The sequence below is a fragment of the Cygnus atratus genome, chromosome 13, assembly GCF_013377495.2.
Source record: "Cygnus atratus isolate AKBS03 ecotype Queensland, Australia chromosome 13, CAtr_DNAZoo_HiC_assembly, whole genome shotgun sequence".
Taxonomy (NCBI): Eukaryota; Metazoa; Chordata; class Aves; order Anseriformes; family Anatidae; genus Cygnus; species Cygnus atratus.
The window spans coordinates 7,336,661-7,364,593 of NC_066374.1; the positions used below are offsets into that span (position 1 = coordinate 7,336,661).

At 45.5% G+C, this 27,933-nt stretch overlaps 1 protein-coding gene across 4 annotated transcripts in view; it reads left to right on the forward strand.

The window, feature by feature from the left end:
* NRK (Nik related kinase) overlaps positions 1-27,933 on the forward strand; it is a 93,490-nt gene that overhangs the window by 16,906 nt on the left and 48,651 nt on the right. For 3 of the 4 annotated variants that reach the window (XM_035541227.2, XM_035541226.2, XM_035541228.2), the window contains 9 exons: positions 794-3,042; positions 10,580-10,636; positions 17,166-17,291; positions 18,081-18,191; positions 19,924-20,014; positions 21,889-22,019; positions 24,755-24,809; positions 26,869-26,947; positions 27,621-27,796. In XM_035541227.2, the coding sequence (XP_035397120.1) occupies positions 10,622-10,636; positions 17,166-17,291; positions 18,081-18,191; positions 19,924-20,014; positions 21,889-22,019; positions 24,755-24,809; positions 26,869-26,947; positions 27,621-27,796 (784 nt within the window). In that variant the 5' untranslated portion in view covers positions 794-3,042; positions 10,580-10,621. The remainder of the gene's footprint in view (positions 1-793; positions 3,043-10,579; positions 10,637-17,165; positions 17,292-18,080; positions 18,192-19,923; positions 20,015-21,888; positions 22,020-24,754; positions 24,810-26,868; positions 26,948-27,620; positions 27,797-27,933) is intronic. The other variant, XM_035541225.1, reaches the window with a different exon arrangement.

Here is a 27,933-nt window from a genome sequence, read left to right on the forward strand (position 1 = left end):
TCTCTGCTAGCGTGTGTGCCCATGGCCACCACCTCTGCTGCCACGCTGGGGCTGGCTGCAGGCATCTGGCAGGCAGCACGGAGCCCGCTCTGCCACCCTCCTCTCCGGAGGGTGTCAGGTGTGTCTCTGTTTTTCAGAAAGCACTTAGGATTTTAATCATCTCTGTGACTTCTGCCTATCAGTTTTGGTTGATGTGGGCTGGCAGGAGAAAACATGGGTGGATGCAAGGGCAGCACAATTGTCTAAGCCCAGCTTTGTCAAGAGACCAGGCTAAGCTCTTTGATACTGGAGGAGAGCTTGCAGCTCTGTGTAATTTCATGTCCCTCCCTGCACCCAAAGGTTCAGAAACCAGAAGGCAACACAAAACACTCAGGAGATGGGTTTGCCTAGCATTTGTGATATTTAAATATGTGCATTGGCAGTGCTGCAGGGTTTTAGCTGGCCCTGCAGATTTTTTTTCCTGTGCTTATTACCAGATTTATCCTGAGGAGCAATGAGCTGTTGGTGGTGTATTTTGGCATCTGGATGTGGATGACAGAATATGCGAGGAAGCTGCAAAAGGAAGTTATTTTGAAACTGGTGGATGGTTAAACTTTCAGAGTCAGATTTAATGTGAACACAATTAGAAGAAGATGTTAAAGCAGGGGTGCCAGTTTTTTAAGCTTGTATTATACACGTAAAGCAGGTTATAGATACGCTATTCAACATTTCTCTGGCCAGCTTCCTGCATTAGTTGGATCCTTCATGGAATGTTTAGGTTGTTTTGCTGTTCTGTTTTTTTCTTTCTTGACAGCTGCTTTGTGATGGGCTGCAGCTGGCTGGACAGGCTATTGCAAGCAAGCAGATAGCATTCAGAGCTGGGAAAAGGAGAGCTGGGCTAGAGACTGAATCACAAGAAGGAGTCTGGTGCAGCTTCACTGACACTTGTGGTTTCCTGGGCCGAGCCAGAGGATTTCGATCTTACAGTTTTGAAAATCTGTGTGTGCATGCACACGTTTGTCCATGCTGCCTTGGACCCCATGGCGTTTGGTGTTGTACAGGTTTGCAAAGAAGCCATTCCTGCCTGGGAGAGTTTGATACGACATACGTGAGTGAGAGGAAAGGGATCAAATGCATATGCCAGTGAACGTGTGCGTGTCTGTAGTCAGTGAGGACTGCAGGCGGTGTTCCCATCCTGCTGGCTTCAGTGAGGCGGGAGCACGCCCGAGAGCTCGAGGTGCTCAGCGGACGGCTTCGAACCACGCTGAGCTGAGTAAACTGGGCGGGTTTACATGGGGCAAGGCAACGAGACAACGAGACCAGAGTTCAGAAATCTGGTAAAGCTCTACAGCGGTTAATACAGGAAACTCTCGGTCCCTTTGGTGACCGACTCTTCAAACGGTTAGCTGCTGCTTGTGTTCTGTACGCGCTGGCAATTGCCCGTCTGCGTTGCTTAAGGTTCTGCGGTTCTTCAGCTGTGATGTGTTCAGCTATTTTGGTGAAATTCTTCTGCAGGGGTGGTTTTGTGTTCGCTTGTTTTTCCACTCAAGAGCTCGCCGTTCATTTCTCTCTGCTGTGATTGACTTCGATCCTTGCAGAAGACTGGAAGGCAGGGCGTTGGAAAGGAACTGCTCAGAGCTGGTGAGGAGCTACTGCTGCACATCTGACCCACGGTGTGCCTGAGCAGGGCTTCTGCTGCCTGCTTCTGCTGCCTGAGGCTGATCAGGTCAGCTCAGAAAAAGGAACACCAAGGCTCTTCTCAAAGTCAGGGATTTCTTTAGGAAAGTGGACTTGGAAGCTCTCCTCTTTCTGAATTACAGAAGAAAAGTTTATTTTGCTTTTAAGAATAATTAGGTAGTCAGGTTTCATTTTGGATACCAACTTGACACGGAAAATCTTTCCAAACTTTTAACTCCTATTCCCTTGCATGTTGTGGACCACCCGGCCAATAGGATTTTAGAAGGAGCAGGAACTGACCCCTTACAAGATCAGTGCCATGCACTTCGTCTCTTGCATTCAGAAGTCTGGCAACTAATGTATTTTCTTACAGACTAATTGTGCCCATTAACTCCCTATTTCTTTTTGGAGATGGTGCATCAGAACCAAATGAGAAGACACCAAGAGGAGATGCCCTTTTTTCATTATGAAATGCTCTGTGAAAGCCTGTGTAGGTGTTTGGAAAATACACCCTTTCCCTAGGCAGTGGTCAGACCTGCTGAACTCAACAGTAGTGCTTGGTGTATTTCGCCTTCAGGATTCATCTCAGGTAAAGGGAGCTCTAGGAGGCTATTTGTTACAGAGTCCTGAAGGAAAGGCTCAGAGACCCCAAGACAGAGCCAGGTGATGCCAACCAGGTTCTAGCATCGGGCTGACCATCCTGCGCAGAGCCACGTAAAGCCGCGTATCCACGCCTCTGCTATCTGTGTAAGGAAGACACCAGCAGAAATGGAGTGAAAAAGTAATTCACCATTAAAATTGTTACAGCTCTCATCATCAAGGCTGGAACTGTCTGAGCTGTGCTCCCTTACTGTCCTTTTAAACAAACAAACAAAAAAACACAACAGCAACAGTTTTACCCCATGCAGAACCTTATTCATGCTGTGCCTTATATGCAAGAGGAAATTCAACTCAACTACATTTATCGTTCATGAGAATGGTGAAGGATTTTTTAATCATGCTTTTCAAAAACTGAGTGATGTAATTGCTGAGAAGTTAATGTGCCTTCAAAATCATATTTATGTTGGATAGAAGGCCAATAAAGCCTTGTTTATTGGCACATGTCTGGGAAGGCTGCATTAGTTACAAGGTTAAAACACGAATCTGATCACACGAGATCTGTAATTGCTTTGTGCAGCTCAACCTTCAGAGCTTCGCAGTGGCGGCGAGCCAAAATTCCCTCCTTTGGATGCCTGCTCCAAAAGCCCGGCCACCCATCAGCTGACCCCAGGTCTGGCCCCGACTTCCTTCCAGTGGGCTGGGGCCGGTGAGGCGCATCCGACCGCCCGTGACTTCATCCAGCAGAGATGTGCTGCGTGTGGCTTTTCTCTAGTGCCCTGAATTTCTGTAAGCGGATGGACGTGAGTCACCGGGGTGGAGGGGTTTGTACCTCTTCCTACACTTAACTTCTCACCAGGCCTCGGTCTACAAAATGAAACTTTTTTTTTTCCCAAAACTGTTTATTTTGCTGGATGCACAGATTTTTGGCACAGCAGATCTTTGCTGTCTCAGATCCCTACTGGGCACTGCAGGTGCTGCATGGGACAGGCTCCTGGCCAGGGCTTCGTGGCTGTGGGGCTGCAGTCAGCCAGGCTGGATGGCCATGTCCCCCGGCAGGGTGACATCCCTGGGCTGCTGGGGCTGGAGACATGGCAGTGCGTCCCTGGGAATGGTGGCATCCCTGCCCTCCTGTCACGGGTCCCTGGGGCTGGAAACGTAGCAGCAGGCTTGGATGGATGTTAAGAGGCACCATGAATGTTTTAATCAGTGGTGAATGGCAAGGCTGTTGGAACCACTAGTTGTATAAATACTGAAATTTAGGCTCAGAAATTTTATGTCCCAGTAAGTGAAGTGCGAGGAAAAGGGGAGGTGGCCAGCGTGCTCTTCGTGCCTCCCCTCCCATTCTCTGCACTGCCCCCAGCATCGCTCTCTAGATCCGTGTGTCCCTTTCATGTTGTTTGGAAACTTCAGGTGACAGTAGGATCTCTACAGCCTCATGTCTGCATTTTTAGCTGAATAACAAACCAGGCGAGGGTCCCTTCCAGATTACTCTGCCTGGCATGGAGGAGCAGGAGATGACAGCGGATGTTCTGCTGCCCCCCAGTTTCAAATAAGCTGTGGACAAGACTCCTGTTGTGTTTGAGTAGCGTGGTATTTTCTAAAGTGATTAGTGTTTGGCTTGATCTTGCTAATCTCAACATGAACGACCTCTTTGAGGGCAGATTTCAAAATCCCGAGAGATCCATCTCTGGTACGATCTTACACAAGCACGCAGTAGCCTTGAGTGGTTTGTGTTTTGCATAAGGCCAGTAATCTGATGGAGTGAGTAACATACTGATACTGCAGAAGCGTAGACACTCAAATAGATGTTTGCGAAAGGGCTGGAATTCCCTCCTTTGTTTCACTTTGTTTTCCCACTGCTCTGCAGTCAGACACAGACGAACACCAGGGAAAGCAAACAATCTGCATTGCCACTTGTACAATGGGAGGAAACGGGAACTGCACAGGTTTAAAAAAAAATAGACAGAAAAACTATTTCTGGTTGCTCTTGGGCCATGAAGGCTGTGGTACAGTCGTTTGCATCAGGAGTAAAAAAAATGTCCTTTTCCTCAAGGCTGTTGTACCATTGAAACGGCTCTTGTCCATCCCTCTCCTCTAGCTGGTATGGCTTGGGCAGAATTTCAAGTGATTGATAAAAATCATACATTCTGATCTCTTCTCTGGCTAACGGGTTACTATTTTAGTTTACGGGAAGTCCTGTACCACTGCTGCCTTAGTTGTCTTCTACAGTGAACTCAGTTCCAGTGCTGTTGTTTTCTTTCTTGTTTCTCTAAGTGTGTGACATAAATAGGAGCACCGGGAGGAATTCCAGGGTTTTGTTGGGTTTTGTATGTTTATTTATTTATTTTAATCTTACCCCTGAAACTTATAAAACTAAAAAAAATACGGAAATCATCAAACTAGTATTTTTCAGTTTGGGTGAGCGTGCAAAATGCTTACCTACTTCTGGGATGCGATAAAACTAGGGAGGGAGGGAAGCAATGGAAGGAGCAGAATAACCTGCACAGAAATAGGGCAGTGGTGTTTGCTAGGAAAGGAACGTGCTTTTCACTGAAAACTCAAGTCATTTTGCTATATACATTTGCTGACGTTTGCAAAAATACCCTTTTTAGTTTGGAATGCAGTGTTTTCATTTTTTGGAATGTTTCATTTCTATGCACGTACTATGTATCTAATATTTATTAATTTAACATGCTTTGCCTTAAAGTGCACTGAGTGTTATTAATTAACTTGTATTCTTTATCTGTCTACCAGCAAACACGTTAGATTTTACTGTTAATGGTTTACAACCTGAGTTCTGGGGCATGCTGGACAGTGTCCAGCTCCACAGGATGTCCTATACCGAAAGTATAAAATCTTGCCTGGCTCCTTGGAACACACTGACTCAGCAAGAGGAGTGGGAGCTAGCCTATGAGGGGGGATAAACCTTGAAGAGCACGTCTCGACTATTAACAGTATATTAATAGTTATGTTGCTCTCCACTTCTTTGGTCTACGTCCCCAAAAGATGCCAGAGACCTTGCAATAGAAGTGCCCCCAAAGCTTTATGGCGTCGGTCAGGGTAGGCTTTCTGCAGCCTGGGCTGCACGATTAAAAGGATGAAGCTGTGATCAAAGCCATAGCCACGTTCCCACCTGGCTGCTGCCGTGGCTTCTTCCTGGGGGTTACCAAGAAGGCTTTCTGAAACTGGGAATTATCTGCCACAGACTGCTGTGTGCTTCTTGTTTTTTAAACTCAGCTCTCAGAATTGCTGTGGGCTACGTGTTTGTGTTTAAAATGAAATGGATCGTTTCTGGAATCCAGTGCTAGCGTTCAGCACCCTGAGCTCTTCCTCAGACCATTCACTAACAAAAACCAGCCCCAAACATACAAACCCTGTCTGCTTGTTCACACCAGACAAGACCCCCAGGACAGCGGGATGTCTGGTGTGAGCAGCCGTGCACTGCCAGACGGCGGCTGCGCCTGGACAGGGCAACGTACCTGCAGGTACCTCATAAGGACCATCACTTCGTTGGGGTCGCCTGCAATAGGATGTGGTGTTTCCTGACTCCCCGTGCAGAGCATTGTTTGCCACGTAGTCTCATAAAGGCTCTCCTTGCCCCACAGGATGGAAAGGGTGGAGGGGAGGGGGCAGAAGGGTGGGGACCCGTTCTCCGGGGTGCAAAAAGCCGAGCTGGCAGCCTCCCAGCAACCGCAAGGCCTCGCGTTGGTTAGCCCGAGATGGGCTCAGGTTTCAGAGCTCATTGAGTGGGTTTTCAACAGGAAACCTGCCTGCCGAAGTGTGCTTTCAGGAGGAACGTGCAGCTCAACAGCTGAGCCTTCACCCTGCTCATCCAGAGCAGCTGGCAGCAGGCTGCAGAGGTTATCCCGTAGTCAGCGCCTTTGGGTGAGAGAGTCCTCCAGCCTTGAAGTCTTCCACCTCAGCCAGACAGCCTTGCTTTCAAGTACAAACCTGGAAGACACAGAGATGGCCCTAAGGGTTAAGTTTGTGCTGTCTGCCAGCTCACTGGGTTCACTGGGCAGGCAGTGTAACTCCAGTGACCCTGGAGCCTGCTGCGGATGTTTTGGCCAACAGCGTAAGTGATGCACGCACACGTGTGATGGCAGAGGGTGTTCGGTGTGATATCGCCCTCACACTGCACACGGGCACCTTGTAACCAGCCACACAGCAAGGTAGGTCTGGGAGGGGAGCTCTCAAACCCAGCACTCTGTGTGACCACAGCCTGGCGGTCTCAGGTCTGTGTCACCGAGAGCTGGGACCTCAGGGCTCTACCTGTAATAATGGCCCAAGCCAGGGACTCACAATTTTTTTGGTTTGGATCCAAGAGGAAAAGGTACTGTACACAATGAAATTTTATGTAAATACACTTAATTCAAGTAAAGCCCCCTTATCAGCTAATAGCTTGACTGCTAGTGCTGATACGCCTGTTTGCTCTAAATTGCATAATGTTTGTCTTGACCCTCGGTAAAGGGCATAGATAAATGATGCCTTTATCTATCTAACTAAGAAGATAAATGCATATTCACTCAGAATAACACCAAGCGATCCATCCCATTCCACACAGATCTCCCTGCAGAGACAACGTGCAGTTGGAGCTCATCAGAAACAGATCTTTGGCACGAGCATCTCCTGCAAATGTGGCTGTGGTGACCAGCATGCAGATTCTGAAACGTGTCTGCTGGCCCCAGGTTTGCAGCACGTTACTGCAGCGACTAACTGGCAATTGCAGCCGACGTTAAGTGGAAATATTTTCTGGGGGAGAAGAGGAATTTAGCTGGACTCGGAGCTAATGGGAGAATTCCTTCCAACTTGGCTACCTCACCAAAATGTAGGCAGGAACTTCAGCTTTAGAAAATCACTGAACTTCTGAATCGTTCCAGTCTGAGTTTTGTGTGTGATGGATAGCATTTAACGCTGTATTTTGTGTGGGAGCAGGGCTGAGTTGCACATGGCTGTTGGATGCTCTGGCTGCGCTCTCAAGAGTCAAAACATGTTCCCAAACTGAGCGTTTGGGTGAAAGACGAAACCTTGTAGTAGTGAAACGGGGGCCCACAGAGCACTGCTGCCCTCAGTCCAGTTTCTGGGCATAAGTTTCTGGAAATAAACAACACTGGGTCTTGAACCACAGCAGGTTGGTGCCTGGTGATGGTCTGCAGAGGAGGAGCTGCTGCAGCTTGCTCAGAGGACTGGGAGTGCTGTGCCCCTTGTTCTTCCTCACGGTCTGGATTAAATCAAAAAAGACACACATTTATGTCTCGTCCCTGGAAGTAAGTGCATCTGTAGATGTCGTTCAGTTGGGCAACAGTTATAACAGCCAGTTGCTGCTGGGAGCCTTACACACGCGCACACACCACACACACACACAAAATCAGAGCACCACCTTTCTAAAAACAATTCAAACATGCTCAAACTTGTGGCTTCAGCAGAAGTACAAGTGTGTAAAAGTTCCCATGAACTCTGCCTAACCTCTGAGATTTATTGATAAATGAAAAAATGAGGGGCCAGGCCCTGAAACCTTTCCTTACGTAGCCACTAGTGTGTTAGCAAGAACCCCGGGGCTGGGCTCAGGATGTTTACTGCTTTTAGAAACGTTGAGGCAAATGAACTTGAAAGAGTTCGAGGAAGCAGCATAAAGGACCTGAGATTTTCATTCTGACTGCCAGGGTGGTCGTGGTCTCTGCCTTAAAGCAACTCAACATGCAGCCTGTTGCCCTGCTCAGTCAATTGCACAAGCATTAGTGGTTCTCCTCTGTGAACATACATAGGTGTCCTCTTATTTGTGCATGTTAGGGTGGTGTGAGAGGTAAGTGGAAATGATGGTCTGTGCTGTGTAGTTCTGACACGGTGTTTGGGGCATATGCTAGCAGGTTCGGAGACTTTTGAGAAGATCTGGTGCTCTACAATGACGATGAATACTTTAGGAATATGCACAACTGTAATCAACAATACATTTTCCAAAATGGCAGTAAAACTATCTCATTATTAAAATGTAGATATATTATCTATAGATAAATATTTAGCTGCAGTAACCAAGATAGTCTTTTCTTTTTCCTGGTCTCAACACACTTCTAAACTAATTAATCCCTTTTAGATAATTTACATGAGGTTTAGATAACCTTTTCCTGAGGCTAACCTGCAGCCCTTGGCATGACCCTGCACAAGCTTCTGGGGCGGAGAAGATGAGGTTGTCCAGCTTAATACAACCAAGAACCGCAGAAAGCTCTCTTCAAAAGGTTTGATAACAGTTGGTGAGAATAAATTGTTGCCAGTTGAGAATTGGAGCAAACCAATGAGCGTTTGCTGCCCCTTTACTTTCTGATCGTTTCCTTTTGTCCTCTCAAAAAAGGTTTGGATTCTCTTGTACATTGCCCCCTCTCTCTGTTTTGTTCCAGGGTAATAAAAGGGTCTAGAAGAAGATAAGGGTGGGAATTGTGTGCAGCTAATGTAATGTGAGTCCATGTAAAGGCTGCTTATCTCAGGTGAACCCCTGCAGATGGACGATAGGATATGTATGGGCCCATGGGTTTTTCTTGGGGAAAGAAACTTGGGTGCGAGGCAGCTGTGTGCCTGAGAGAAGGTGCAGGGCACAATCCTGCCCTCTGCACAGGCTGAGCTCCTCCCGCCCAGCCCTCGGCAGGGCTGCAGACCTGGGAGCTTTTAGGAGTGGGGGAGCAGGGTCAAGTGGTGCATCCCATGCAGAGATGCCTTGTGACCCACAAAACAAAAGGGCACGCTGTTTTCTTTCCCATAAATGCTGATTTTCCAAATCATTTTTTTTTCTGGGATTCAGCATTCTCATTTATAAAGGCAAAAGTGAGTGAGAACAGCAGGTTTGCGCGCAGTGGGAACAACCGTGGCTGCAAAACAACATGGCTTTTGTGCAGAGGGACAATCTGACCAGGTCTCACCCTGAAATCAAAACTGAACACCAAGCCTTTCCCATTTCCCTACTCTGAATATTCAGCGTAGAGTATCCTACTAGTGATTTATTTCTTAGTAAAGAAAAGAAACACATCCCATGCTTCTCTGTAATTATGAAAATCAGAGTAAATCCATGAGGTTGTCCTCTGCAGAACATCTGAGTGCATCCCACCAACTCGGTGGGTCGTTCTGCTGCTTCGTGCAGTGCAAGCTGGAGATAAACCAGGGTGCCAGCCTGTCTGGCATTGCTCGCCTCGTGGAAGGCCCTCTCTCGCTCTATTGCCAAGACATTCAATGCCTGGAAGCCTTCACAAACAATGCCCTCCAGCAGCGGGGCCGTGCTGCTCCAGGGAAGCTGGCCAGCTGGGGAGAGATGGATGCCGATGTCCCTGTCCTGCTGGCGCACAGCACCATGGTGCTGCATGGTGTGGGCTTGGGGGGCGTGCGTCTGCTTTGTCTTCCTCCAACATCTGCAATCCTACAGAAATCCAAGTGCTCAAGTTCATGAGAAAAAGCTTTGCAGTCCCAGGGGTACTTCCAGGGAAGGAGGGCACTTATAAATACACAAAATCTCAGCAGGATTTAGTTTTCTGTAAAAGAAAACGTGACTGTGACATATTGCCTGAGAACGAGGCGTCGTTTTTCTTTGATGCAAAATTGCTTAGTCGTTGAAATAACGCTCGTCTGCAATTTTGTATGATAGGACCTGGGTTTTAAAATGACATCAACCTAGCTTTTAATTTTGCAGGTGTAAATTGCACCTGCAAATCATTTTGTCTGCAAACCACAGCATTTCATGTTTGATTTCCCGATTTCCTACGGCGTACTTAACTGATGTCAGTTAGTTATTTCAATATCCAGCTTCTCAGGCACCACTATTTCAGGAGCAAAATTACAGTCTTAAAGCTTCAAACCCATTTCTGAACCTTTGATGGAAGGGAAGAGTTAGGAAGTGCAGCCAACCCGCAGTTCATACAAATCTTTTGATACAATCCTTGAGATGAGTGTTGGGTATTGTCAGAAAACACTGTGCTTTGCATCTGTTGAGCAACTTGATCTAACCATGCCAAGAAGCTGTGCAATTTTCCAGCGAGATTCCTGGTTGCTTTTCTGAAACACATGCTTCTGAACCATAGTTTGTCAGTCTTAGCATTGAGTTTGCTCTTTTAATAGCTTTATTCCCTGTTGCCTCCTTTTTCCTAACTTTGTCTTGAAAAACTAACCACTTAGTCTAAAATTACCAGTTATCTGTCACGTGGGCTGCACCTCTTCCATGGGAGATGGATGGAGACCCATACGCTCGTTCCACATTGTGCTCTGACAGACGAGCTAAATGCATATTTGCTGCCATGTCCATAGTTTACATGCATGCTTTACTGACAGTATTCTGTTTGCCTAACAGGGTCGCCATGTTAAGACTGGGCAGCTAGCAGCAATCAAAGTGATGAATGTTACTGAGGTGAGTACAAAACCAAAAATAAAATAAAATAAACTGTTATCAAGGCGTAAAGGAAAATAAAGAATCAGAGAATAGTGAAAATGTGGGTAGCTTATAAGATGATGCATAGGTATAAATTATGGTAACTGAGCAGTGGTTTATGGTTTTTGGAGTACTGAGAGGCCTTAATACAGCCAGATTTTCAACAGTGGCTGTCCAGTGGCAACAAAGCAATAAGGGAATGCACATCTATATATTTTGATGCTCTGAAATAATGAAGAGAACTCTCTTCCTGCTTATTTTAAGTTGATTATCTGTTTGCAGAGATAGCAAGTAAAAGATTTCCTGTAGCTCTGTGCTGCCCCTTCTGTTTAAGCGCATTCTCTCCTTGCCAGCCGTTCCTCAGTGTATCTACCCTGACAACTAGCAAGCAGGAACATGCTAAAAATGCAAATGTAGCACTTTTTTATTGCCATTTGACAGATGAGGGAAGGAGACGGGTTTAATTGGCACTGTCACTGCTCACATTTACGAGGTGGTATGGGTGCTGGAACAGGGTGTCAACAAAGTAGCTAAGCATTGATTTTTGTTTCAGAGAGCAGCATGTAAGGAAGCAGCTTGCCTCCTTGACACTGCATGAGCCTGAGCCCCAGAAGGGTTGGGATGTGCCTGTGTCCTCGAGCGTGAGGATATGTTGTGCTTTGGTCCGATGCACCTGTTCTCACGGACAGCCAGATCCTTGTTCTCTCACTCTGGCAGCGTGGATGTGGTGCATAAAACACCAAGACAATGTTAGAGTCTTCTTGGGATGCTGTGGGTCATAGCCTAAAATAGGAAACAGGTCCTCTGGACCAAGTCTGCGCATGCTACAGCTACATGGAGCATTTTGGACAAGCACAAGCAAGCTCTGGCTGCGTTTTTGTGTCTTCTGCTTGTCTTGGAAGACAATGGAGCGAGTTAGCATCTGCATGGGCATTGTCACGTAGAACGGGTCCAGGCCAGCTGTCTCTGCTGATGGTGTAGGAATCCAGCCCTGAGCAGCGACTGCTCTGAATGGCACACTGCTTTTCTGAACTTTGCTGCTGCTGCAGTCCTTTACAGAGCAGCCTGGTTTGGCTGTGGCTGCTACCTTGTAAAATAAGCATGCGTAGTTGAATTCCAAGTGTTGTTCCTGTCTGTGGGTAGAGGAGGGTAGATTAGTCAGTGCTACATTAAATTGATGGAATTTTAGCTTATAGCTAAACTTATGCAGTTACATACGTCATCATGTGCTTTGCCTCAGAGACATAGCAGTCACCAAACATGAGGCTGCTGGATTTTGAGAGCGAGAAGAAGTAGGGTTTGAGTTGCAGACAGATTCCTGGGGTCAGAGCACCTCTGTGCTCTTCTTTGACAAAGGAATTTACAGGAGAGATCCTGTCCAGGACTCAGAAGCGATCCAAAGCTGCTCTGTAGAATGTGTTCATGCTTTGCTGGGCCTGCCAGCAGTGCTTGAGGGCTGGCCAGAGATGTCACTTGTGGGCTGTCATGTTAACACAAGTGACAGTCCCTTCCTTGATGAAACAATTGAAGCAAAAACTGCAGGAAGGGAACCTTGGAAAGATTTCCTTCCCTTCTGCTATATATAACGCAGTCTCCTTTGTATGTAAGTAACAAAATGCAGCACGCAGTAATGTCTGCTTGCTTGGAAACAAAATTTAGATGGAAGACAGCCTTGTGCTTTGGCTTCAGGAATCCCCAGTGATGGACTTGCATGGTTCTGGGGACAAAGCACAGCTGCTCAGGTCTCATTTGCTGCTGCTTTGCAGGCTGGAAAGCCAGCACCATCCTGGGGAATCTGTCCCCTCGCTCGAGGGGCTGAGCAGCAACGATAACAGATCGTGCTGTTTTCACATTGAGTCCCTTAACACGAAAGCAGTTGTGACGGTTTCAGAGTTTAACAGTGAGCGTGCTGGTGCAGCCACCTGGGGGGTTTCCCTGGTGCTCTTCCCCAAGCTCTGAGCGAGTCCATTTTAGCTGGACATGAGCGTTCCTGCTCTCTGACCTCGGTGCACGGTGAGGCTTTCTGCTGTTACTTCCACTTCTGGAACACCAGGCTGGCTGCATTCCTGCTGCTGAGGCGCAGGTTGGGAGACCCGGATCCAGTCCTCTGCTTCATCTACACTGCTGCTGCACGAGGTCGGAGCTGGGTAAGGCTGAGGCTGCTGCTGGATGTGCCCAGGGCATCTCTGAACCTCAGCCCTCTGTAAAATAGCAAAAACTTTCACAGCATGGAGGTACTGAAGCCTCTCGCAGCATTAGCGGGTGCAAACTGTAACGCAGAAATCCTTTCAATCTCCAGAAATTTAGTGTGATAAATTCAGCCTGCCAAGGATTCGGTATTTCTCCTGCGTTGTCAGTCTGCTCAAGTTTCAGTTATTTTCTGTTCCTTTGGGCTTGAAAAACTGGCTTGAGGCATTAAATAAAGTCTTTAAAATATTGAAATCCCCGTCTTCGACGTCCTGCATATAAATTGCACCTGAGAGCAACATCTCACAGGGAGTTTGGCTCATGAGAAATGGAAGCTGTCACAGTAAACCTGCTCGAGTGAGATGGGAGGCTCCCAGCCCCTGTGGTCATCTTCATCTTGGGGTGGTTATTGGATCTGATTAGTGCTGCACAGGGAGTGCTTTTCTTAGGGAGAGAAAACTTCGTGTGGTAGAAAATAGGAAGATGTTTTTAAAAGAAAAAAAAAAAGAAGAAGAAACCAGGGCAAATGCAGTCTTTTTTTCCTTCACCTGTGTCCAAAAATGTGGAGAAGAGCGGAATGCCTGGCATGGCCTCGTGATTTGGATGCCTGCTTGGAGGCTCTCCGGGTGCAGCCTCCAGGAGAAATCTCACTCAGGGGCACGGACCGAGTCTGACGGAGCCCCATACCGGGCCAGGGTAGGTCTGTGGTGGCTGGGTCACTAGCCCACAGTGTTGCTCAGTAATAAGGTCAGTGTTGTCTGATGTGGGAGAGAAGGGTTTGGAGGAGGATACCTCATACCTAGGCATTCTGAGCTACCTCCACGCCTCTTGGATACTCTGCAGTGCGCTGCTCTCCCCCAGCATCCTGGTTTCACTACAACGTCCAACCTAAGAAGTCTTCCAGCTAACGCTTCATCACAACTAGTACATTTCTGCCAAAAGACTTTCACCAAATCTACATTTTTTTCCAGCACGAAATCGTTTCATCAGCAAGCTCCTGACCAGCTCCAGCTGTGATTGCTCAGCTCCGAGATCTGAGGCACACCAGGAGCTGAGCAAATCTGCCCTGCACTGCTGTGAGCTGCAGCCCCAGGCTGCTTTCTGAAGAGCAGCAGCAGGATGCTGTGGTCACTGCGGGATCCTCTGGACATCTGTCAGGAAGTGCTGCAGTGTCACGTTAGGGGGGGGAGCAGGGGGAGCCCTTTGAAATTGTTGAAGTGGAGCTGATGGCAGTGTGCGCTCACGGGGCCTCTCCGCGCAGGCTGTGCTTCCTGCGTGGCGGTGCCAAGCACACAAAGTGCTCACAGAGAGGTCGGATCCTTGCTGCTCGCCTCTTCGGTATTGGTGCAGGTGATCAGGGAGCTCTTCTGCAGCAGGCCATTCCCTGTTTGTCATTGCTTTTAGGCTTTTCAGGTAGCGAAATAACACAGAAATGAGAAACCCGTTATTAGTTATGCCCCAGTACTGAGGGCTCTTTAGGTGGAGCACTTATCAGCTGGTGATCTTGTTTCTGTTTGAGGTCAGAGGCGTGTGCTTTCTAGTTCTTTGCTTCCTAATGTCATTGCGGATAAGCCCACGTCTTCAAAAATAGCCTTTGATCATGAACCTGTCATCTTTGTGCATGCAGCCATCTGTACCCAGAACCGCACTGGTTTGTGAAAGCAAACAGCTTTTTGCACCTGCACATCTGTGAGCTTGCTTCCTTCTCCCGAGCAGCATGGTTTGTGAGCAGCTTTCCAGGCCCCTGGGAGATGCGGCTGATGGCAGCACTAACAGAGGGGTGGTGGAAAGTGGAAATCCTGAGCTCTTACACCCACTGAAGAGTTGAGGGTGTCTCCAGGCTCCTTGCTCACAGGATGCACGGAGCTGAGGCTTGGCAAGTGCAGGTTCAGTTCCCAGCTGAGCCTCAGGCATGGGCCATGGGGCAGAATTGCTCATGCTTCCTCTTCTGCTTTGGTTTCTCCATCTGAAACAGAGCAGTTCTTTCAAAGTTCACTCGAGATACAGGAGGACGGAGTACTTTGTGTCTGTGAAATGCCCACCTGCTGGCACCTTACAGCCTGTTTTATTTTGAAGTCACATCTGCCTTTAGAGGACAAGAAAATTTAGCTCCCAAGGGTTTCTGCTCAGCACCATCAGGGCTCTGTAGGGAAGCTCACCGCACTCATCCTGTACCTGAGCAGTGGTAGCTGCCTCTGGGGCACAGATGGGCAGGGGAAGAAGAGGGCAGTGCAGGGAGGTCCCAGCCTGCTGGGTAAATAGGTAAGGACATGAGGTAAGGCAAGGATTGTCTTGTTGGTAATGGGAAAGGAGCATTACACACATGTACGACTCTTTGCACTTGCCAGTGAGTGTGGCAGAGCCTACGTGGTGTTCCAGCTGTGCTCACCAACAGGCACACACACACTTCCCTTTGTTGTTTTAAAAGCACCCAGGCAAGACTGTTGAAAAACAGAAAATACTCAGGCAAGAGCTGTGCCAGCATGGTTAATTAGGCAAAGGAGGAAGAGGCACGAGCTGTGAGGAAGCGGCTGAGGTCTGCCAGCTCCCCAGGAGGAACTCTGTGAAAGGAGGGAAGCTGTGCAGCCCCACTCCACCAGTGCAAAGTTCATGCAGATGGACGGAGTTAAACCAGACAAACACAACCAGGTCCAGGATGGCGACTCCAACGTTGTTATTCCCTGCCTCACCTCCCTTCCTCTCACCTGCTCGTTCCCACCCTTTCACACGCACTGCCGGGAGTCCCAGAGGGAGCAGAGCCTCGTTTCCCCTCCAGAGGCGTCAGCACAAGCTCTCAGCTCCCTTTCATCTTGCCCTGGCCACGTGCAGAGAAGAATGCGACCTTGCTCCTGGAGGATTTCCTGCACGCTGTCTGGGACGCAGCTCCGATTTCTCTCAGAGACTCCAGATGCTACACGGGGCTCCTCCTTTCCCTCCCAAAGCCGTATGACATCCAGGGACCTGTCAAGCCAAAGTTAAGGGTCCTCCTTTCTCCCTAATTGCAAACATAAGACAAATGAAATACCTGTAGTAGTGCGTGCAGCTCGAGAGCCTGTGTTCAACAGAGGGGCTGTTCTGAAACCTGAAATAGCTGCTCTTGCTTCGCGTGGAGTTCTTTTACATTCCCTTTTCCTAAAGCTTAAGACAAATAAGCTTTGGTCTGGCAGCACGTCTCCTGTGGATTGAAGTTACTGGGGAAGTTCTTTGGCCACTTCTGTTGGGAATGCTTTTTGGGGGTTGGATTTAATAAGGCATATCATATGAATGAGAGTTTGAGGGAATTTGGCTTCAGCCTGCCAGGATTTCATGTTTTCATACAGGTAGAAAGGACAGGGCAGCTGATTTTGTAAGCAGTTTGTTGTGATGGCTGAAGGAATGCTTCGATGGCAAAGCTACTGGAAAATAGTGAAAAAGGGCAGAAAAACGTTCTGTGGGTCTGAGCTATTCTTGCTTGCTTCCTTTTTTCCCCTTCAGCTACCAAGTGCTGACAGGGACATTCTGCAGCGAGGTAAATAAATTTTCAGCGTTGTCTTTCTCCTTTTCACTGGTGCACGGCTACCTTGCAGCACTACGTGTTTCCTATTAAAGCAAACAAGACAGCAAAACCTGCAGGCATTTCTCTGGAGGTGGTGCACTGGTTCTCTTGGTGGCAAGAAAACAAACAGGCTAGGTCTGAAAAGACCTCTTCAGGTGGCGAGTGGGCTGGGGGCACAGCTGGAAGATGGAGCTTCCCTGCCCCTGCTCTGGCTGGCGACGGGACACGTCCTGCCTGGCTCTGGTTTCCTCTCGGCAGGACTTCCGTGGGACGGGGGAGCCGAATTGGCTGCGGTGTGCGCAGTGTTGTCCCAAGTGTTTGAGTAATGGGGTGTTAGGAACGTTTTTATTTCATTTTAAATCCGGTTAATTGCTCCAGACTAAGTTACTGCTTACAGAACTGCAAGTAGGGGAGCTATTGGTCCTGCCTGAGCCCCATGAGGAGGTGATATGAGTTTGTTTTACCCACGGGGGGACATTTCTGGATTCTTTAGCCCAAACCATAGCATTTTGTTGTTTTAGGCCCAAGGATCAGGGCGATTCAGTCCTTGGTTTTAGGGCCTGTCCTTCGATTGCACTCTCAGGCTCACAGAATGGTTCAGCTTGGAGGGGGGCTCAGGAGGTCTCGAAGCATGGCCAGCCTTGGGATCCCACCAGGATGCTCAGGACCATTTCCAGTTGGGTCTTGAAAGCCTCCAAAGGTGGAGGTTGCACAGCTGCTGTGGGTAGCCCTGGAGCTCAGCGATCTCTGGTCACCTAAAGAGCCTTCTGCTCTCTTCTGCTGCAGAATGAAGAAGAGGAAATCAAGCTGGAGATAAATATGCTAAAAAAATATTCCCATCATCGGAATATTGCGACGTATTATGGTGCGTTTGTAAAGAAAAGCCCTGCAGGCCAAGATGATCAACTCTGGGTAAGTGTTTAGTGTTCCTTGTGTCCATCAGATTTCCAGCTCCTTCCTTTAGAGCTCCAGGATACTTGGCCTGTACCCTGTCTAGGTGAAACTCTGAGGCTGTTGTTCTGAGAAGTAACTTACAAAAAAGGAACATCCCTCCTCCCTACACATCTTCCTTCCTCCCCTCTGATTTCCTTTGAGGATGACTGTAAAGTTTGTTACGATAATTGTGACTTGGGTTGTTGATCATACTTGTTGTTAGAGCTTTTTTTTCCCCCAAATTAAATGTTTCTGTCCTTTTCAGTAAAGGTGAGATGCTTGTCCTCTCATCTCCCCTCCTTTTTCTTGTCACTTTCTACACATTTTTCCAGTTGAAAAATAAAAAACCAAATGGTGGAATTGGCAATGAAGCAAAGAAAACAATCCTCCATTTTTTAATTTTTTTTTCTGCAAGATTTTTGGAGATCTGCAGCAAAATGAGAAATTTTAAATTTTGAAAAAATTCCCACATTTCTCAGTGCTCTTTTTACTCTTTTTTTCTGATTTATGTTTTTTCTAGAATGAAAAGAATTTCCTGTAACCCGTAATAAGAGAGGAGCACTCCTGAGTTATTTATTTATTTATTCATTCATTCATTCAGTAATATGCTTTGCTCAGGAAATGAGGTTCTGCATCATTTGGCACCCAGGAAGGTGGCACGTAATTCACCATACCTTGTTCGTGGGGGCAGTGGATGTCATACATGGTATCTGTACTAGTGCCCTGCCAGTGCTGTGATAAGGGTGCATTGCATTTGTCTCTCTGCAGCTGGTGATGGAGTACTGTGGTGCTGGCTCTGTCACTGATCTGGTGAAGAAGACAAAAGGGAACTGCTTTAAGGAAGACTGGATAGCGTACATCTGCAGAGAGGTTCTTAGGGTGAGTTGTGCCACTGGAGCTTTGTTGGTCATTTGCAACAAAAAGGCCTTTCCCAGCCTTTGCTTGCTCATGTAGGACAATAATGACCACTGCTCTTTTAAGGTTCTGATCTGTGGGGCTTGTGGGCTCTGGTTCAGAAGGGTCAAGATGTTCATCAGCCCATAGTACTCTTATTAATTCCATTTTCTGTATGAAGATCACATGGGTTATGGTTTTCTGTGGCAAATAGCCATCTGCCTCCACATCTTGAGATCTTACTGCTCCTTGCTTTGGCTGTTCATGCTGTGCAAAGTCTTTCTGCTCGTAATTCCTTTACCTGCACACACTCAGGGGCCTTATTTCTGCACTATTAAAAGCAGTGTTGGCTAGATAGCATTCCAGAATCTTAAAGGTGGTTCTGCTGGGGCAGTACTCCCCAAGTTAATTCTTGCAACTATATTTCATTCTGTGTGAGCTTACGGCCATTTTTTGTTCCTGGAAAGTATAGAGGATAAAACAGTTCCTAAATGTGATCTAATGAACTAGCCTGGCAAATAAATAAATAAATAAATAAGTGTTGGAGTCTGTCATTCTAGATTCAAAACCCATCACAGAGCTACTGATCCATCTTCTTTCCAATGGAGTTTTACTTCTTTTCTAAATAACAGTACAACAAATGCAAATTCTGGGAGCCAGAATTCAAATAGCGTGCCAAAGTAATGCTTGAACAGGGGTAAATCTTTGCTTCAGTAACAGCAGAATTGGGAAGCATGCTCAGTGGAGAACATCAGCCATCTCACCTGGATTTGGCACTAGACTGCACATTGTAATAGTTATAGCTGGAGATTGTGGGGAGGGCTCTTCAGTGAAAAAAAATCCTAATGGTCTGGTTAGGTTGCTGTTCTTGTGTCTGTGTGGCTGTAAAGTCTCTCCTAAAGCAATTGGTGTTAAAACCTTTGGTTTACGCTCTTGCAACTGAAAGCAATAGCAGCATGCTTGTATAAAACAAGCAGTTGGATTGAATGATCTTCATTTGAAAACAGGGAATAACTTGTTGCATCTGGATTGAAAATGCTTCCTTCTGGAAAATTTAGGGGTTGGGAGGAAGCTCTGTTTGAAGTCATGAATATTATATTGTAGAAGCTAAACATTTGGAGTGAAATATCCCTTGGCTTACTACAACGTATTATTTTGGTGTGTTCCATTATGTCTGTGCTATCGTAATGTTACACGGACAACTTGGGAAGGAAGGAGGAGCCAGAATATTGCAAATATTAGCTGAATGAAAACAATGTTTGCCACATTCAAAAATTGTCTGAGATGGTATTTTGAACTGTATGTGGCCCGTTTACTATTGAATACAGAGTTTTACTGTTTTGCTGAGTGCAGAATAACCCACCGTAGCCAGCCAGCTGCTGTCTCTGTACCTCGCAGAGAGCATTCTGCACTGCTTTTCACCTGTTTGTTTGCTTTTAATGTGTGGTGTAAAGAGACATCCCTTGATTCTGAGATAGAAGTAAAAAAATATTGGTACCTTTCTCTTCACACTTGACTTCAGAGACACTTCCACTAGTGTCAGGCCTTCTGCTTGCTGTCTTCTCTCCTTGCTAGAACTGGGGTCTTCATGTTACTAATCCCGTGTAAAGGGCTTTGCCCATGAATGAATTCTAAGAAGGATAATAGTGTATAAATGCAACAATGCCAAGCTTGTGATAACGAGAATAAGGAAAGTCTCACTTTTTTTTTTTTTTAGGGCTTGGCACATCTTCATGCTCATCATGTCATCCATCGAGATATTAAAGGACAAAATGTTCTTCTCACAGAAAATGCAGAAGTAAAACTGGGTAAGTTTCCTTAAATGTGTGCTAGAAACCTGTTTGTAAAAAAAATTACAATTTCCATCTTACCTTGGAAAGACTTTTAAGGATATATTTAATGCTTGTGTATATAAGGTGCCTGTCATATAGAAAGAGATAAAAATGGAATGTATTCTGCAAGAATGTCACTCACAGCCTGTAGGAAAAATACAGCTACTTCTGGGCAGTCAACACAAAACCTGTGTAGTAAGTCACAGCACCACCAGGCCTTCACAGCAGATTCCCAGTGTACAAAACATTTCAAAAAAAAAAAAAAGTTTGGAGAATACATTATGCTAATCTATTTGTCTATGGGAAGTGGTTTTAGAAATTTTCATAAATCTGATGATAGATGAAATTACTTGTGTGAGGGCTACTACTGAGGATTATCTCTTACTAAGTCATCTCTCAAGAACGTCTGAGAGTTTACTCATTTCCTTTTCTAGCTGTGACATATCAATGCTGACAGCTTCTAACTTCCTAAGACTAAATTCAACTACATTATCTCTCTGGAAGAGGGGATGCCTTTCATGTTTTTGGAAGGTATCACAGAGGATGCATGGCAGTAATTTAAAGGAGCAGGCTCAAGGAGGACACTTCTTTTATTCGGGATGGTCCTTTATTCTCCATCTCGTTTCCTCATCTGAAAGAAATAACTGTAGAGTTGGAGAAGAAGAATAGACATAGCCTATGGATATGGGGTAGGATGCTTGGCTGGAGCAAGTCAAACTAAGCGTTAAAATAAATAAATAAATAAAAGTGTTTCCAGAGAGATTTAGCTCTTAAAACAGAGAAGCTGGAAAACCAAGAGGTCCTCAGTCCCGTTTCATTCCACTTCAGCGTAAGCATTATTTGTAAAAATTCTTTTCTCATTTCCCATCAATTGCACAGAAGGCACGATGATCCCAAAAGTCAGGTCCAACTTCCTGTTGAAGATGGTTTGCTGAACAGGGACATTAAGCAGTAGTATTATAAATGACCACGGTATGCAGATGGTCTGCAGTGAGGAAACACGGGTGAGAAAATCTGCTCCTTGATGCAATAGGGCTGTCTCTTTCCAGTCCTTTCTTTTCCCTGTTTTTTTGTCTTGTGTGTGAATAACACTCAGGTGCTGTGCCTGGTGGTTCCAGTTAGTGCATCTGAGCAGTTCATTCAAAGAAAAATACAGTTACATAATTATTGGTTGTATAGGCCCTTCTTCATATCTGAGCCAAACCATTTTGCTATACAGTCACGATGAAAGTAACATCGTTTCAGCACAAAGAGCACCATACAACTCTACAACTCCCCAATTGTAACGAGGCTAAGATCAGAATAAACCCATATACTCTTCAGCCTATTCTAAGCTATTTTTGAATGCAGGGAAGGAGTTATTTAAAATGGTTCAAAACAAAGTGATTACGATGGTGATTCAATTATGATTTTATTATTTTTATTATGATTTTATTATTTGGTGATTTTTTTTATGATTTCCAGCTTTCGCAAATGGCCTTATTAGGTACATCCAAATTTGACTTGTCCACAGGTACTATTTTTCCTTTCTAATACTAAAGATCTCAGGTTCTACTCAGTGTATCATCTAGATTAAACATCCGTTATTCTGTAATATCTTCCTAGACCGGTCCATGTCTGTTGTAACCTGCCTGCCAGATTTAGCATGCAGTTTATTGGCTCATTCTTTCAAAAAGAGCAAGAGGCGGTTTAATTTCAATTATTGGACAAGATGTATTGTGAAAACTCAGTTTTGATACATATTGTAGCCCAAAGGTTTGGTATCTAAACAGTATGCAAGCAATTAAGCAAACACTCTGCCACATGGATGCAACCCTTCATTAATTTCTTTACCCCACTTGGCTTTTTAGTGGATTTTGGTGTAAGCGCCCAACTGGATAGAACTATTGGGAGAAGAAACACATTTATTGGAACACCGTATTGGATGGCACCTGAGGTCATTGCTTGTGAGGAGAACCCAGACTCTACGTATGATTACAGAGTAAGTGTTACAACTCTGCCTCAGGTAGCAAAACATTCAAGTACTGCACATGAAAAGTTCAAACTTCCCTCCTTTTAAGCCACAATAATATTGTAACTGTACAAATAGAAGCATTTGCAGTATGCGGGTGGTAGCTAATTTTTTAAGAGTGGAGTTTCACTATGAGTATTTTTTGTGAATGGTTCTTATGAGAGATACACATTCACGGAACTATTTTGTGCAGTGAAATACTGATATATGGAGGTTACGGGTCAGGATGGGAAAGAAAGGAAGAGGTAGATTTGAAAGAAAGGCTTGAGAAACAGTGTATTGGTTGTAATGGTAATATGGCAAGGTATTGTTCTTCTCTTTACCTCTCAGCCTGGAGCCTCCCAGCTCCAAGCCCTTAATAATCTTCGTGGCCCACTGCTGCACCTACCCCACTGTGCCTCATACTGGGGAGCCCAGACTTGGTCACAGCCCTCCAGATACAGCCTCGACAGTGCTGAGCAGGTGGGAATTGTCACCTCTCCTGATCCACTGGCAGCACTCATCCTAATGCAGCTGATTCTGTACAACCAATCTCTCAAGCAGAAAAGGCTGAGCGAATACACGGGCCTTACCTGTTCTTGTCACATGCACTGGTTTACATGGTCCCTGCCATCATTTTTGCTCCTGTACAAGCACATACTGATATCCTCTTCATTGATGCCAAAGACACAAAAATTTGTTTTATCTTTTGAGGTGAGCTGCATGCTGTGCATTTTGGATACCAGCAACAGCTATCGAACACTTTTTCTGGTTCTCCTTCCAGCTATTATAATATACTGATGCTGTTCTGAAGAGACTTACAAATCTTATTCTTTGTCCTCTGGCCTGTTTCCGGCAGTGTTGTCATTTGCCTGTCTACACTTGCCCTGCAGGATGTTTTCCAGGAAAGGCTTTCTCAGCAGCCCTTGCCTCTGGTCACTCTTTTGCTCCAGGTGTTCTCCTGGTTGCCACTTTTCACCTCTCATTCTAACTGTGGCTTCAGAAGTTCTATTAGAAGAGCCTGTTATTACTTCCACTTTCTCCTGTTTCACAGGCTATGATTCTTGTTGAGATCTTCTGTGCTGCACTGGCAGCGTGAAGTCACATTGTGTGAGTGGCAGTCATGACCAAAGAATGTTCTTGGATTTTAGTTTTCATACCATGTAAATCTCATCCTGAAACCTCAATAAATGAATCTCTTGTCTTCGTTGATTTTCTTTTCAGAACATATAAGCGTTAGGAACACGCACCCCTACTTCTTGAGGTTTCCTTGCCTTCAGTAACAAACAAGGTTCATCTGCTTGCCTTTGTGTCTACCTTGGAATAGATTCTGCAGATGGTTGTTTAAAATGGTCAGTGGAGGGGTTTGGAGGCATTACACAGATGGTGCTATGACTCAGAAGGTGGCACAGGGCCGGTCTTTTTCTACAGAGATTTATGGCTGACCTGATGAGGAGAGTAGAAGGAAGCCATTCTGTGGCGTCTGTAACTTTTTGTTGGTCCAGCTCTGTTTAAAATTTGACAGAAATGATAACGAATTAGTGAAAATATATATGCATAAATACATCTATAAACACACAGGCCTTTCCAGACACTGGTATCATTTTCCCTTTCACCTGTCTGCTTCTGACACCTTGAAACACGAAACCAAATCTTTTTTTTTTTAGCCTGGTTGTTTCTCCCATTCTCCCCAGAGCCTGCAATACTGCCTCTAGAAGATTTTTCTAATTTTCAGTCATGTATTTAATAACAAATCAGGGTCCCACCAGTTTTTTTCTCAGATGCCTCTACAGACTATAACACTGGTTTTCAGCTCACAGCAGCTGGACTGAGAAGGTTCTGTTGGTAAAGGCAAATTTAGTTAGGGTGCCAGGCTGGGTCTGAGCTGCTATTCACATAATGGCATATTGCATCTGATCTTTGAAGGTTTGTCTTCTGTTGCTCCCTGTTAAAAGATAATTTGAGAGAATCCCCTGCAAGTTTATTTCATCACATGCCTCTCATCTGACTACGTTTAGACACAAAAAAATAGTAAAATAATGTCAGGCGGAAGCCTGTGAAGTTTTTAGAGGCTCTGGTTGTGTTCCCAGTTTACCTTCCGTGGTCAAAACCTGGCCTTTAGCATCCAGATAAGCTGACAAAGGAAACTCCAGTCTAAGTTCACTGAGCTGAACATACACTACAGCATAAATCTGACTGTGACTAAACCTCCTTTTGTGTGCCCAAAAACATGTGACTGGAGACTTCATAGACAGAAAAAGTCAGACCCCGGGGCCTGGCTATAATTTTTATTCTATCAGTGTAGAAACTCAGCAATGGCTATTGATAGAAGCATTAAGACCAAGAATTTTTTTGGCACTGTTGTGTCTCACTGCCTCGTGACAACAGCTTAGAGACTTCAAATACATATTTAAATGGTGCCTGGTGTATTCTGGCTCTTTTGGTTAGTTTTTTTTGAATGCAAAAGGTTTGCATTTTGGGGCTGGCTGCTTAAATGATGAATCAGCTACTCAGAGCTGCACGGGAAATAGGAAGCTTCTGGCTATTAGCACGTTTCCTAAAAGCTCAGGAGGGAATGGGAGGGAGCAGAAGGTATGTCACAGTTGCATTAACATGACCTGGTCTGAGAGAATTCTAGGGAAACTGTAAAAAACATAACAAAAGAAAACCAAAAAAAAAGGCTTGAGTGCTTCAAGTTGCAACGTGCAATGTTTCTTTTCCTGCAGAGTGACCTCTGGTCTCTGGGAATCACTGCTATTGAAATGGCTGAAGGAGCTCCTCGTAAGTGATTTGGTATGGGGAAAGGGGGCTCTATACTTTGTGAGTATGTTCTGTGTTAAGATAACTCATGGTTTTGGGTGGATTTTTACAAATAATCTGTGATTTTTTCTCATTTGGCTTCCCTAAGTCCCTGGTTTCATTCCTTACCTTCACTTGCTAGGGGAACACAACATTTTTCTTAGAGCTTTTATTAGCATTACTTTGATCACTGCCTGTGGATACAGCTAAGTAGAAGCGACGGACATGTTAGCAGAAATATTTGATGAGTGGTTTTGGTTTTAGGTCACTATTGGAAAAAAAAATGGCAGTGGATGAAGCTAGGCTTAAAGGTTTTTTACTCAGGGCCTGACCTGATTTCTCCCTGGTTTTGGGATGAATACTGTATTAGCTCATACCGTGGCTTCAGTCCATGACCCCATGCAGCAGGAGTGTGCAGGGAGACCCTCGCTGACCCTGACTATCCCCCTCACTCCTCCCTTCAGTGTCTCATAGCCGTCAGGCAGGAATTGGCAGCTGCAGGGTGGATGCAAGGACCTTGTACATCTTCTGTTTCCACGGAGGACCCCTTGTTTCACCCCTGCACCCATGGAGCAGCTGTGATGTAAGGGTGTTTCTGGTGACTGCTGAGAGCGCAGGAGATGAACTAGATTATACTCTGGCCTGAGCTTGAGAGCACGTAGGCTGTGTTTTAAAAACACTCTTGGCTGTTTTCCTGTCAGACTTGGTTTTTAGCAGCACTCAGGAGCCAGCTGGAGCTCAGGAGCACTTCCAGACACAGTGCTCCTGCCTAGCTGAAGCTTAGTCCCGAGACGTGAGTCCGCAGGGAGTCTCCTTGGAGAGAGCCTTTATAGCTTCACATGCTAATTCCTCATTCCGCTTGTATTTTATGTTTTCACTAGTTTTGGCAGGTCATTGTAATGGATTATATTCTGTTGCATTGTGTTGTTTTTTCTTTTTACTTGTGCTACAACAGACTCTGGGACCCATAGCTAGAAACCAGACTTCTGCCTGCCGTCCCCACTGTACCACAAGCTATTGAAAATACAAAGGAAAAAGACGAAAAGACAACCCAGATGTGAGAAATGATGGCAGGCAGCTACAGGCAAAGAAAGAAATAGAAGGCAGTAAAGGCTTCGCCAGACCACAGCCTTCTCACTTTTACTAGTTCTGTAATACTGTAAATCTATTCATTTTAAGAGAATCACTGCTGAACACCTGCATATCATGAGAAAGCAGCCTCCGTATAGATCCTATCAGTAGTCATTGAGCAGCTCTGTTATGTGAAGGAAAAACTCTGACCCTCGATATTTCTCCATGATGGATGGGGGCATGTTCGTAATTCCAGACAAAATGTCTGGGGTATAGGAGAGATGATGGTATTTACGTTTTTCCAAGTTCTTTGTAGTTTTAACTTTCCACAACAGTAACACTAAACAGAAGTACATTGGGCTGGAGAGAAACCAGCATCTGAATGCATGGGGAGGATTTCTTACAGATTGTCTAATAATGGTGCTCATGCTCCCAAAACACAGAATAGATGAAATATGTGCTCAGCCATTACACTCTGCTCAAGTGACACAGTTTATGGGCTGTCTGGTTCGCATCAGGTTTTCTTCATCCTACTTTTTTCTCTTATGTCATGAACAATATATATTAGCTTATCATTTATCTGAACCATAACAAAAAAATTAACTTCCATTTATGCAAAAACACCCATTTGGTATATTAGAGATGGGAGCTTTTTTAATGTCCTTCTGAAGCCTTATATATATAAAAAAAATGAAGAAAGCTGCAATCATTGTTGCCATTGTTGTGTTTTCTTTCAACTAAACCTCATTTAGCTGGCAATAACAATGTATTGTCATGAAAGCTTTCTTTGTAATCTGAGACTTCATTTCTGGTCTGTAGTGTGAATTTCACTGTCTGATGCCAAGGTCCTGCGGCGGGTGCTGCGCTGGAGGAACTGGGAGAAGCAAGTGCGGTCTGCGTGGGTGGTGGTGGTCGGCTGTGGTTGGGATGGGGGAGATGTGTGCCCTTAACTGTGTGATCTCCTTTGCAGCCCTGTGTGACATGCACCCCATGAGAGCACTCTTCCTCATCCCCCGTAACCCGCCCCCAAAGCTGAAATCCAGAAAATGGTAAGGAGATATGTGCAAACTGTATTTTCGCAGCATTGGGCTGAGGAGGATTTTGAGCTCTCTTGTCCAAGACTATGATCTTGTCAGATCCTGCAATGATTTGTGAGGTCTTTCCTCCACTGTTTCTAGTGCTGGGGAAAGCCACAGGTGCAGATATAGTTTACCTTTGGGAAGCAGCCCCTTTCTTTTGAACTCTGGCTAAGCTGCAGCAGTCATTGCAGTCCCTAACGATTGGCATGGGTGGCTGCAGTTCCGGTTCAGATAGGCTGTTTGGGTTTTGGTGTTTTGTCAGAAGATTGCATGAACATTGTGGAACTAGTGGCAGTCCTTGTGGCTTACAGAGAATTAGTTTGTCATATAAATGAAGTTCATAAAGAAAATCCTCTCCATATCAAAAGGATAACTACTTTTTTTTAAAGCTGTATTGGCCAGATAGTGGTTTTGTTGATACTGATGTAAATTCAGGATAACTCCACTGAGAGGGCAGTCTGGGATGGAGTTCCCTCCTCACTCATCCTCAGCGCTGGGCTGGTGGCAGAACTCCAGTTCTGTTTCACATAGTCCCAGTGCAAAAGGAAGCCTTGCAAATTTAGTGCTTTCCATCACTCTGTGGTAGTGTTTGGCACACATTGAAAAGGCTTATTACTTTACCCTGCTATTCTGTGTTTTTCAGGTCAAAAAAATTCCTTAATTTTGTTGAAAGCTGCCTTGTAAAAAATTATTTGCATCGTCCATCCACCGAAACCTTGCTTAAGCACTCCTTTATCCGAGACATGCAGAATGAACGGCAAGTGCGCATCATGCTGAAAGACCACCTGGATAGGACCAGGAAGAAAAAAGGAGAAAGAGGTAACGTGGCAAAAACAAAATAAAAGGTGTTGCAGATAGTAGGGTCCTCTTCTGATTTTTGGCAGCAGAGTACAAGGCAGATGCACCTGAAATACTGGTACCACAAAAGCTGTGAGAAAGCGTAGTTGATGATAGCA